This window comes from Aquarana catesbeiana, linkage group LG03 (assembly GCF_042186555.1).
Source record: "Aquarana catesbeiana isolate 2022-GZ linkage group LG03, ASM4218655v1, whole genome shotgun sequence".
Classification (NCBI taxonomy): Eukaryota; Metazoa; Chordata; class Amphibia; order Anura; family Ranidae; genus Aquarana; species Aquarana catesbeiana.
The window spans coordinates 43,340,604-43,353,104 of NC_133326.1; the positions used below are offsets into that span (position 1 = coordinate 43,340,604).

Below are 12,501 nucleotides of genomic sequence, written 5' to 3' on the forward strand. Positions count from 1 at the left end.
AAAATAAAGGACAAAAAAAAAAAAAACAATGCCACCACATCTAAAAACTAAGCTGCAATTATTCAATTTTGGTCCTTGGGTTTGGTTACACTCTGCTTGGAGCAAGGGAATATCTTCATAGTAACATCCTAAAGACCACGAATGATGGAAGAACAAGCACTGCAAGGTCTAATACACACTCCCACACAATAACTTCCAAACCACACAAAACACACACTCCTAACGCTTATTTCCAAAGGAGAAGACAACTATACAGTACGTAACAGAGTTTATTTCAAGGATAAAACAATACAAATTAGTATTCTATAGATATTTCATCCATACAAAACAAAGAACAATGCTAAAAACTCTTATTAATGGTGTTTCTGCAGAGTTTGGTAAGATTCCCTTTGAAGGAAACCCAATGATCTGTGTTTTACAATGTTTAGATTTCTACACTCACTCGTCAATGATGTGCAGTGTTCTGGATCTGCAAGTTATGTGTGCTAAGTCACTAAAAGTCAATTTCTGATTATAGTTTGCAGAATAGGCCTACTATGAACTATTTTTAAGTAAAATGAATAGTTTGCTATGGGTAACCCCCAATAGTATTTCTAAAATATTATAAAGATTATTTTATCTAATGCAAAAAATAGACATATTTGTGAGGTTAGATGTATTTGCAGGATATCCAGCAAGTGAGGGCATTGAGTTTAAAGTGTTAGTTCACCTTTACAGAAAAAAAATGTAAAGGTGACATAATGCTATAGACAGCTATCCTTCCCCAATCCCTATTGTACTTACCTTCAGGGTTGCCAAACTGTCGGCACCCCCACAGCTGCTTCAGAGGTCCGGGGATTTGAAATTCTTGCTCTCCACGTTTTCTGTGGAGCACTTCTGGGAAAGACCAGATCGATTCTGATTGGCCATGGTTACAGTGAATAGATCTGGTCAGTCCCAGGAGCGCTGTACGGACAAGAGGGAGAAGAGCGGATTTCAAATCCCTGGACCACTGAAACAGCTGTGGGGGGGCTGACAGCTTGGCAACCCTGGAGGTAGGTACAGTGGGGACTTCGGAGGTGTGGAGAGTGTCCAGTGTAAGGTCACCTTTTACATTTTTTCTGTAAAGGTGAACCAACCCTTTTAAAAAGTCTAACTGGACCTTCTTAATTGTATCTCTATGCAAAATACTTTTGGATAGAATAGGGAAAGCTCTTTTTTTTTTTTTTTTTTGCGGTCTGTGTCCTCATTGCGATTATTCACAACTCTCTTTGTCCTGCTGAAATAGCAATAACAGCAAAAAAAAAAAAAAACAGTTTTGGAGACTTCGAGGAGGCTGAGAGCAATAGAAGGTCATTTTTGAGTTAAGAATACTTACTTCAAAATTTTTTATTTTTTTTTAAACCAGAGTTTTGTGTCACCTTAATTACATTTCCACTCTTGCTCCTAAGGTGGATCTGGTGCTTTAACTTGAGACTTATTCATACAGAAATCTCTCAGGAGGTGAAGAAAGGAAGTAAATGTTGGATTTGTAAGAAAAATACACACATATGTAAAAGTTATTTAACTGAATGGTAATCTTATAGGGTCTAAGATGCCACAGCCCCCCTTTGGAATATAAGTCATTTTATTGGCTAGGTAAATATTTTGGTACTGTAGCCTATCAGTTTCACAACTTGTTTCCCGATGTTTTAATAGCCTCAATATTGGATAAGTGCAGAAAATTGCTTTCAACTGTATATAAGGGTACATAAAATGTAGTTAGCGATTCCCTGAATGGTATTGTCGAATTAAGTTAAACCTTAAAAATAGCATGTTTATTATTATAAGCTGATGTTAAATGGTTAGGCCATGTAACAGTAAAATTTAGATGGTCAGATCTCTTCATAAAAATGCTGTCATCCATCTTATAAAGTAGTCGGTACTTAGTTCTGTAAATGTAGATCACTGTTAATTTCACTGTACTACTAACATAAAGCAGATCCTAATAACTGCCTGCATGTAGAAGCCATTAGGAAAGCAGGCCATAAAGTAAGATGTCTGGAGCCAATTACACCGTTCTAGATTATTTTATGTAAAACAGATTAATGTTTACGGCTTGTCTATGGGTACAGTTATACAATAACACATCAGCAAGGTTTTGTAAAGTAGAAGAGTGAACATGATTAAAATTAGAATGAAGAAAGAATTTGAAGTTCCACACCATATAATGAACCAAGACACCTTTTTCTTTACCTAACATAGTGCTTGGTTTTCTATCGGTTTTCCATCAGTAACGGGAGGTCAGGGGCTTTACCAGGAACAAACATTCCAAGCATTTCTTTTCATCTGCAATGATATTATTTTATGTCGAGATGCAAACAATAATTCATATGGTTTTCATGAATGAGAGAGCTTTGGAGGAGCTTCCCAAGCTCATGATGGGGGATCCTTCCACATGCATAAATGTGTGCAGGCCAAAGCTTACTCACAGTGGTGCTAAAACAGTACTGGGCCTTGGGTGTAGCACCCCTTGTGACCATTGCAGTTGTTTATTGAGCATCTTGACATGCTTGCTCAAGCTATACACTGGGGTTGATTTACTAAAGCCCTGAATGCCAGCCAACATCGACTAGTTCAATAAAAGCTGGCTGACCATGCGGCCCGTGTGTATGGCACCCTGTCTGACAGAAGCTGGCCGTTTGGCTGGCTTCTGGCAAACGAGCATGCTGGAAAACCAGCAGCCCACCAGCTCCTGATCAGCGCTCTCAGCGAACGTTAGTACAGCGGCTCTGACCAGAACTGACAGTGATAGTATGTACCAGTTTTAATACTGGAGAGTACAAAATCTGTTGCAGATGTGCATGGTAGTCAATCAGCTTTTAACTTCAGCTTGTTCAATTAAGCTTTGACAATAAAACCTGAATGATGATTTATTTATATGCAGAGCTGCACCAGATTTTGCCCTCTCCAGTTTTAGTAAATCAACCTGATAGCCTCAGAAGCAGACAAGGTGATCATACATAGACAGGAAGTTAAAAAAAATGCATCTGTGGTCATCTAAATCGCCACAATGCCATGACTAAAGCCTCGTACACACTATTAGTTTTTGTTTGTTCAACCGGCTGGGTTGAACGAAAAAGAAAGACAAGCTCAGGTCGGGGCCGCTGTACTAACAATCCAATGATAGTACATCAATCTCTCCTGCTGTGTTCTGACAGGGAGAGGGCACCCCATCAGAATACTCTGGTCAGCGCTCTCAGCCATTGGCTAAGAGCAGCGATTGAGAGCTGGTCGGCAGACCTTTTTCATTCATGACCGGCTGCCATACACACAGGCAGAATGTTGGCCGGTTTCTATTGAACCTGCCGATGCCACCTGACATTTGGCCAGTGTGTATTAGGTTTTACAGTGACCGCTGGACTGACATCATGATACAGTGGAAATTAGATAAAGTGACTGTTCCCTTTCAGTCACATAGATTTTCCACCATGTTCTGATATCAAGGGCTAATTTCCTCCCAGATCTTGCAGATCATTTATGGCCACCCTTGGCATGTGTGCTAGTCAAGGCATCCCATATGGATGACATTGCATTACCATGATTTTTGTGGATTCCCCACTTCCTGCCATTCTGTTCATACAAAGAACTTAGTGAGACTTGCTCTTAGCAAGTACTGAAGTCTGATGGCAACATGACCAATTACTGCTCATCAACTCTTCCTGATTTTTAGACTGGATAGCAGCATAAGAGGTGGGAAGGAGGGCATGAAATGAATAAGCACAATGCTTTTTTTTCTTCTTAATATCCTGCAAATTTATATTGTTTCCTCTATTACAGATCTATCTACATATAACCTTTAAGTATATACATTAGATAGATAAGACAATTTGGATAGATCCTAATTATTTGTAATGACAATGTCATAGTGCTTATAGTAGACCTATTTACTACCAGTAGAACTAGGAAACACTCAACATTTTTGTATTGACATACTGATATTTAAGGCATATAAAACATATTTTGTTTTTCAAAGAGCCGTATCTTCAGAGTCATTTCTTGGTCCGAAGAGCTTCTCGGACACGGTTCGTCCATCATATTTTGGCAAATTTCCCCCAAAGTCAGCCGGTAGTATGTCAGCATCAATTTCTTTGTAGAAACTCTCCAGGTCTTCCCCATGCACAAAAACCTAGGCAAAAAAACATTACACTTGAATTTGGCATGTTGCTGTGAACATTGGCTGCCACTGCTGAACTTGTTCTAGAAATAGGAGCCAGATGAGATGATCCTGGGATGACCCGGGCCCTCTTATGGGGGCATGACATCCTAATGATATTAGAAATTCTTATGTTTAAGAGCCAGATTAGATCATTTTGGAATGTTCTAGAAATACTATTTACTGGCTGCCTCTAGTTGGTAAAGTCAGAACTTATAGTCGGCATACTTGTTTTAAGTCAGTGTTTCAGAAGGGATTGATGAACAAGCAAGATAGCCAACTAGGGTTTAATAGAGTTCTCTGAGCACAGTTCGTTGTGAAAATTTCCTCACCAAAGATCAAACTCCATCAAGACTGAGAGCCTTGTTCCACCAGGGCTATTTTCCAGGTTTCATTTTCAATGACAAATTTCCAAGCATCCCACAATGTGGACACTAGCTTAGTAAAGTATTCTTCCTAAAAACAAGTCTTATGCCCCGTACACACGATCGGACTTTCCGACAACAAAACCGTGGATTTTTGTTCAAAGGATGTTGGCTCCAACTTGTCTTGCATACACACGGTCACACAAATGTTGGCCAACAATTACGAACGTGGGAACATGATGACGTACAAGAGGTACGACGAGCCGAGAAAAAGGAAGTTCAAAAGCCAGTGCAGCTCCTTCTGCTTGATTCCGAGCATGCGTGAAATTTTGTGCGTCGGACTTGTGTACACACGGTCGGAAGTTCCGACAACAAAGTTTTGTTGGTGGAAAATTTGAGAACCTGCTAGCCAACATTTGTTGGCGGAAAGTCCGACAACAAATTTTCGATGGAGCATACACATGGTCGGACTTTCAGCCAACAAGCTCACATCCAACATTTGTTGTCGGAAAATCCGATCGTGTGTACGGGGCATTAGACTCATTGGCTGACCTCATATACCCACCACATCTCATGCTGGCCTCAAAGTTCGCATATGTACATCAGCAGGCTAACACTTCTCACATCTACACATCATTGCCATCAGCCATGAAGCACACCCATTTCCAGTAATCACTTTTCTGCCCCCACCAATGTTGGCTCTGTTCACACTAAACTCTGCTTAAGAGGGTGTGGGTGGGACAACCTTCCAATTGTTTTGTTTTTAAAGCCCAAAACCAGGAAGCGTAACATTTTCCCTTGCAGTGCGAGTGCGCACGCACTGAGGGGGTTAGGCCGGCCATACACAAGGTGAATTTCTTTCCTATAACTACAGGTTTGCTTGATTCCCCCATCAACACAGACAGTGTTGATGCGGGAATCCCTCTTGCCCAGCCATTATCTTCTCCCGGCAGAGTGGTAAGCCATCCCCACCGGGAGAAGAACGTGATTATCGCTAGTAGCTATAGCAAGAGAATCCGGCAGGCTGGTTGTACCCAAGTTGATCGATCGATCAACTTGGTACATTCAGCACTGCCCATTAACGGTTCGAATCTCACCCAGTTCCTGCTGAACCGGCCACGTTTTGAACCGTGTATGGACGTCCTAAGTTGCTTGTTTAGCCTAGGGGAGGAAAGGACCACTTTTATTTACCTGATCCTCTGCTTCCCTGGCAAATGGTGCTCCTCTACGCTCCGACAGTGGACTGTCCTGCAGTATCATGTCCAATGCAGTGCTATGGGCCCTCCATTGGTCTTGATGATGTCAGGACCTTAGACCACCAGAGCAGGGGGAGAAGATGCTGTAGGGACTGGTCTACCAGCATGGAGGATCAGGTAAGTAGGTCATAATTTCTATGACCCCAAACTAAACTTTATTAAAAGAAAGGTACTCAATGGGTGGTAAGGGATCACAGCCTAGAGACTGAGCATGTAGAGCACACTGCACACTGGACTGCCAGCGTTATGACGTCACAGACCAGACCCGACCACCGCATTTCATCGGCAAAAGGATGTTTTCAGGGGACAAGATATGTGATTTGATCTCTATGCTGTGTTCCCTTACCACCCATTGTGAGTACCTTAATTTTGATAAAGTGGTTGTTTTTAAAGGATATCACACAATGTGGTCTGTTCTTTCTCTCGTCTTTTTCTGGCTCTGATGTACATGGTGGCTTTGTGGAAGAAGTGGATTGAGTCCATTAGCTGGAGATGGTTTCTAAAGTGCTGCAGATCTCTTAATATTTAGAGATCGTTCATTTCTGGTAAGATGCTGGAACACATATTGGTGGCAAACACTGAAGAAGTCACTGAAGTGTGGTTGTTTATTGGCACATCTCTTGTGTGTTAATAAAGACTTAAATTCACAGAAAATGTGTTTGTTTCTCACTTTTAATTAGTTACAGATATATTACTTTTTAAGAGATGTCACTTTGCATTTTGCACAGATTTGATTTTGTTTACTGAGTTGGTCTTAAAGTGACAGCACACCTATTGTGTATAATTATTGTTTTTGTCTTCTATTCAGACTGTTAATTTGCTGCTGTTCTATCCAATTTTATTTTTAGGCTGAGTGCAAAAAAATCTTCTTTGGTTTATGTTTTGTGATATAGCTCTAAGTTAAAACCAATAAAGAAGCAAAATATAATACTAATTAAGGTCAGATAAGCTAAGCGTACAATCTTAAAACCAATAATTTAGATATAAGAAGGGTATGTGAGGTACAATTTATGGTTTAAGATAATATACGCAAATACTTGGTATATTTTTGCCAACATCATCTTATTATTATGACCGTTTCGGAAAATGTTTAACAGCCACATGCACTGCTCTTATAATTGCAAATTTGTTTACACAGTAAAAGCAGAAAACATTTCCGCTCAGCTAAAACCTAAAACCTCCTGTTTTATATTGAGGCCAGTCTAAGTAGCAAGTGGAGAAATCTGTGATTCCTACCAACTATCAAAGTCCAGATTTTGCTGCCTGTTTGCTCTTTGTGTTCCCATTGGAGACTACTAAACGAAACGCACTTCTGTGGGGACTTTATGCACCCAGTTAGAGAACCTGGAACGATCTCTTACTAGTGCCCCCCCCCCATGCCCAAATGGCAGGCTGAGGCTGCTGTCATGTGAAATCAGCATTAAGCAAGCACTCCATCTCAAAGGCGAGGCTCCTCTGTGTGTTTGACTCTTTAGATTCCAACACAGCACATTGTCCCTCCTATGCACCACGCAGATTATCCCTTGAGTGATGCAGCATTTCTTGGTTGGTGCCGCAGAGCCTGCACCCAACCTCACCAGCACAGATTCCAGTCGACTAACTCCCATTGACTTGAGCCCACACTATTCTTAAACATCAGGAAGCTTGTTCCTAATTCACATATAAACTTTTAACCCCAAGGCCTCACTCCTTGCTCCTGCCGTGACAGGATGTCCCATGCCGCGATATCAGACCCAGAATGTGAGATACAGTATGTGGGATACTGATCGCTAGGGAAAAAACCAAGCTCATAAGCTCCTTCACTACCAGAGCACCCGTCACCTAGGCCATGTCACTCACTGTCTGGCTGGCTGCTTATGCGCCTGGCATTGTTACGGTTGTCATTAGCAACAGTTCTGCAGCTTTCTCTGGATAGCTATCAGACATGGATACAGCTCCGTCCTACACTCCTCCCCTTCCCCATTTCAAGCCCTAGTTCTTTGAGATACACCAGACCAGGCAGTTTAAAGCAGCAGTAAACCCATTGATCTAACAGTTTTAAAAAACAGTTACATTTCCGACACATGCCTGGAATGTAACTGTCACATTGGTTGTACTCTCAACCAAACTGTCAAACCACCCAATGGCTGGTGTCATAACTGATCACATGTGCAGCAACTTGGCAGTTGAAGATTAAACAGATGGCAACTTCCTTGGCTGAAAACGATAGGAGGGTTTACTTCCACTTTAAGTAACAACAAAGTTCTTTTATTGAAGTATTTAAACATAATAGGTGAACGGTTCTTAAAGCCATCTTCCATACACATCCCTTTACAAAGATCTTTTAGTGTGTCCCTGGTGCTGCCTTGTGCCCCATGAGGTAGTCATACATGAAATAGGTGAAAAAGTCCAAATACCTTGGAACCCCGACTGGGCTTCCACAAGGAGTGGTAAAGGTAGCAAAGTAGCAATTACATCCTCAGCAGCACTCTCTTTCTCTTCCCATGCAGAGCGCAAACCAACCCCACTGACCTAGATAGTTTCTCTTTTTATATGCTTTGCCCAACAGAGGGCAGTACAGAACCTGGGAAAACCTGAACGGCAAGGTTAACCGTTACCTCTCAGGGAGCACCACTTCTTCTGGACACTTTAACTACAATAGTGCAAGATACCCAACATAAAATACAACTAACCGAGGAAATAATTAACACAATAATATATATATAATAATAATACCTCAGTAAGCACCTGTTTACATTTCTGATCCCAGGAAATGTGAGAAACCTCCCAAAGGAGCCACAATCAACAACACTGATTTTACATCATTTATAACCCTTCCACACTATTCTAAACCTATTTTAATTTATTGCTGTCTATGTTCCTTTCATCACACTCCCTGACCCTACCTGAGTAGGGTTTAAACTAAAAAAAAAGGTTTACATAGCCTAGCCTTTGGCTATTTCCAATTTTAGACTAAATAATAATTTCCACAAAGCTTCAGCAGAAACCTTAATCTCTCAAAGTTTGTATCATGCATATAAAAGCGGAATTATTTGGGGAATGTAATATCAATGGTTCTTCACTGGAAGCCTTCTGTAATTTCTATGAAATAATGAACATACTGTAAATATAATAATCTTACTGTTCATCTCAAATTATGTTTCAGTTAGCCTTGTATGCAGCCACTGAGCCATAGCAACATAATGCATAAGCAGCCATCGATCCCAAGAAAACTTTTACTTGCTTTTTACTGACTCACCCTTTCAAGGAGTTTACTCTTCAGAAATGGTTTAACGACATTGTAGGTGGTGGTGAAGTACCAGGGCTGGTATATGAAATGAACAGCTTTAAACCTGGCAGGAAAGGAGTCCTGTTGGTAACAAATGTGAAAAAAATATGAAGTTACACAATGCATACCCATTTTAGAAACAAAGCCATATTTGTATGAAAGAGACACGGCTATGGTGGCAGGTGTTTATAGTTGAAAAGCAGCAGTGCACAATGGCTTAGTGGTTGGCACTTCTGCTATGCAGCACTGGGTTCATTGGTTTAAATCCCAACCAGGCCACTACCTGCATGGAGTTTGATGTTCTCTGTGCATGCGTGGGTCTCCTCTGGGTACTCAAGTTTTTTCCCACATTTCAGTGACTTGCTGGTAGGTTAACTGGCCCCTGTATGTGTATGTATGCATTTGTGATGGGAACCTTAGATTGTAAGCTCCTTGAGGGCAGGGACTGATGTGAATGTACAATATGTAAAGTACATTGTAAATTGTGGGCACTGTATAAATACCTGTAAAAAAATAAATAAAATAATAGCATCAGGACAGGCCTCTACTTATTTGGCAAAGGTGCTGCTATATCTGAGTACTTGGTTCAATTTCACGTGGGCCTCAGTTAGTATTTTAACAGAATGCTAGAATGAAATGCTGCCTATTGGCTCCTTTTACACCGGTAACCAAAGCGCAGTAAAAACAGTCAGTCGATCTACGTTTTTGACACTCCCAACATGGTGCTGCTCAAAGAAGTACACATTGCCACAGCAGCAATGCTTTGCATCCTGGTGTGACAATTTTAATGCTAAATGCAGATTTTGACAGGCAACACCGCCTGTCAAACTCTTCAATGTAAAAGAATAGGACTGTGTCACGCCTCAATTTCCAGCCAAATGACTGGCTCACAGGTAAGCGTGAGCATGCACGTTGAACATTGAGGCTTTGGCATCTTGCTAAGTGGTTGTCAGCTTCTGTGACCAAATCCTGTACTTGTATCTGTGCTCTGACCCGGCTTCATCTTGACTCTGTTTGATCCCAATATTCTGTTGTGACCCCAGCCTGTGCCCCAATTTTGTCTTCTGTCTGTTGATTCTGTACCTTCTCCACTGGTCTGATACTGACCTTGGATTGCCCTGACTCTCCTTCTTTTTGTTGATTCTGCACTTCTCCCGCCTGGTTATTACTGACTCCTGCCTGCCTGACTATTCTTTAGGATCCTGCATCTGCTAGCTCCTGGATTGCCATCTGCATGTATTCCAATCTTGTGCTTCTGCATCTCCTGCACTAGCCAGAGCATCTTCCAGCCAGTATCTTCTACAGGCACCCATGCTTTTCTGTGCCCTTTTATACCCTGTCATCAACTCCAGAGGAAACTGGACAGGGGGTGTTAGGAAGCCCTCTCGTCAACTCCTCCTCTACCAGGTACATGAGATTATGTTAGGTAGACTCCAGTGCTTTCTATGGTTTCAGTGTATCTTTGTTGAAACAGTAGAGAACAATAGACAACCAATCAAAATATTCTGATTTCTAATTCCTACTTCCAGTGACCTGATGTCTCCCAATGTGACATTTTGTGGCATAAACACAGTGATATTTTCAGCCTCAAGACTGGCATATAATATATTGTACAGTTTGTCCTTTCCCTCCTCCTTCCTATGCATGGTCAGCTTTCTATAGCACTATAAATATACAGTATGTTGACTTCAAACCCTACAATCTTGTTACAAGCAGGTGAACTTAAAGTGGACCTTTGCTCAAAAGTGAAAGTGCAGCTATTCCTCCTCTCCATCCTGCCCATGACACTTTTGATGTTTTGTTTTTTTTCTTTACAGGGATTGGGTACCATTTTTGATAGGTTTCTACTTCCTCAATTCTCACCTAGGTAAGAATGATGTCCACTTTGGGCCAACCCCTGCCTGCAGCTTCCTGGGACTTATCACATGTCCCAAGAGGATAAAGGACCAGTCCCACAGTGCTGTCCTGGCTGTGATTCCTCAGGAAGTCGCAGCCAGCTCCCAAATCCAAGGTGGCAGTGCTGGGGATCCTGCAGCAGGTTTGAAGAACCGTCTGCGGGAAGACAGCACTCCACTCCAGGCACTGGTCCCTAATTTTTAAAAGTCAGCAGCTACAGTATGTGGAGCTGCTGACCTTAAGGCCTTATGTACACTGGGCATTTGCTCCTGGAAGCAGCATAAAAAGTGTGCTCAAAGACACATTTTTGCAAACGCGTTTAGGCATGTCAAGCGCTTGAGCATTCATAAATCTCATTGGCCAGAATGTTCATTTATTCTGGCCATTGAAATAAATGATTACTCAAGCGCAAAACATGTTTATGCATGTTGGGCTTTTTTTTTTTTGCAGTAAAACGCTTCTCTCCTAAATGTGTTGGCTCTTTTCCAGTTCAACCAGACCCCAAGACCTCCTGAACAATGTGAAGCACCTATTACATAAAAAGACCGATATGATGGTTTAAGAGGGGTAGGCAAAGTCTAGTGCATTTTTTGCAGCCTTTATTTTAGCTGTCTATATTTCTGAATCCTATCATTTTTTTTCACATGTAGTTTTCATCAAAGATAACCTTTTCTCATGTATTTTTATAACATGCGCCATCTGAATTGCAAAAGGTTGTGCTAGGTTTACTTTAAAGACGAATAATGATACTTTGTGTGATTTATTTACAGGTGTTTCTGTTTGTCATTATTTGCTTTGTTTAAATACTTCACACTACCAAATATTGTAGTATTCAGTGTGAATTTACCTGCAACATGTCCACCATCTTTTTCAATTCATACGGTTTAATGCCAGAAGCCTGTTGCATTGTGAATCCTTTGAAGTTCTCTATAATACAGAAGCCATTAATTTGTGTTTCTTCATTTTCCAGTAGGTGCTCCAGAATAATACAATAGGCACGTAATATCTGAAACAAATGCAAATACAGAGTTTAAAATATCTGCTAGAAAGTTTGGAACAAAGTGCATGTCTCTACATGGTAAGCAACTAAATACATGCAAATGAATTGTCTTTGAACACCATAAATATATCTAGAAGGTATATGCCAAAAGGTTATTGGGAGTTGGCCATATGGAACCAGGAAGACCTCCACTAAACCAGTTTGATGCATTGTGGAGCCCTCTTAGAACAGAAGATATCTGCATGACTCACTTACATCACATCTACCAAAAACAATGGGATTATTTCTCATTTTGGGGTTACAGGGCACAGCTGTGAAAATTCATTCATTCCTTTTGCCCCTTGGCCACCTGCACATCCAGAAGTACTGGTTTTAGTATTTATCATACACAGCCAGTGGTTCTTGGTGAAAATTTAGCTTAACTACATTGCACATTATATGTCTGCGTGTAGTTGCTACAAGTAACAAATGGTAGACCCTATGGATTATTTAGACCCCCTGGCAGGTGTAATTGCTGTATGAGTCCCCCACTGAAGAGTTTG

General features: G+C 41.1%; 1 protein-coding gene across 1 annotated transcript in view; it reads right to left on the reverse strand.

The window, feature by feature from the left end:
- Positions 1-251: 251 nt before the first annotated feature.
- RLBP1 (retinaldehyde binding protein 1) overlaps positions 252-12,501 on the reverse strand; it is an 88,733-nt gene continuing 76,483 nt past the window's right edge. The window contains exons 6-8 of the mRNA XM_073618446.1: positions 11,807-11,965; positions 9,034-9,144; positions 252-4,147 (exon numbers count right to left, since the gene is read on the reverse strand). Coding sequence (XP_073474547.1) covers positions 3,989-4,147; positions 9,034-9,144; positions 11,807-11,965 — 429 coding nt within the window. The 3' untranslated portion in view covers positions 252-3,988. The remainder of the gene's footprint in view (positions 4,148-9,033; positions 9,145-11,806; positions 11,966-12,501) is intronic.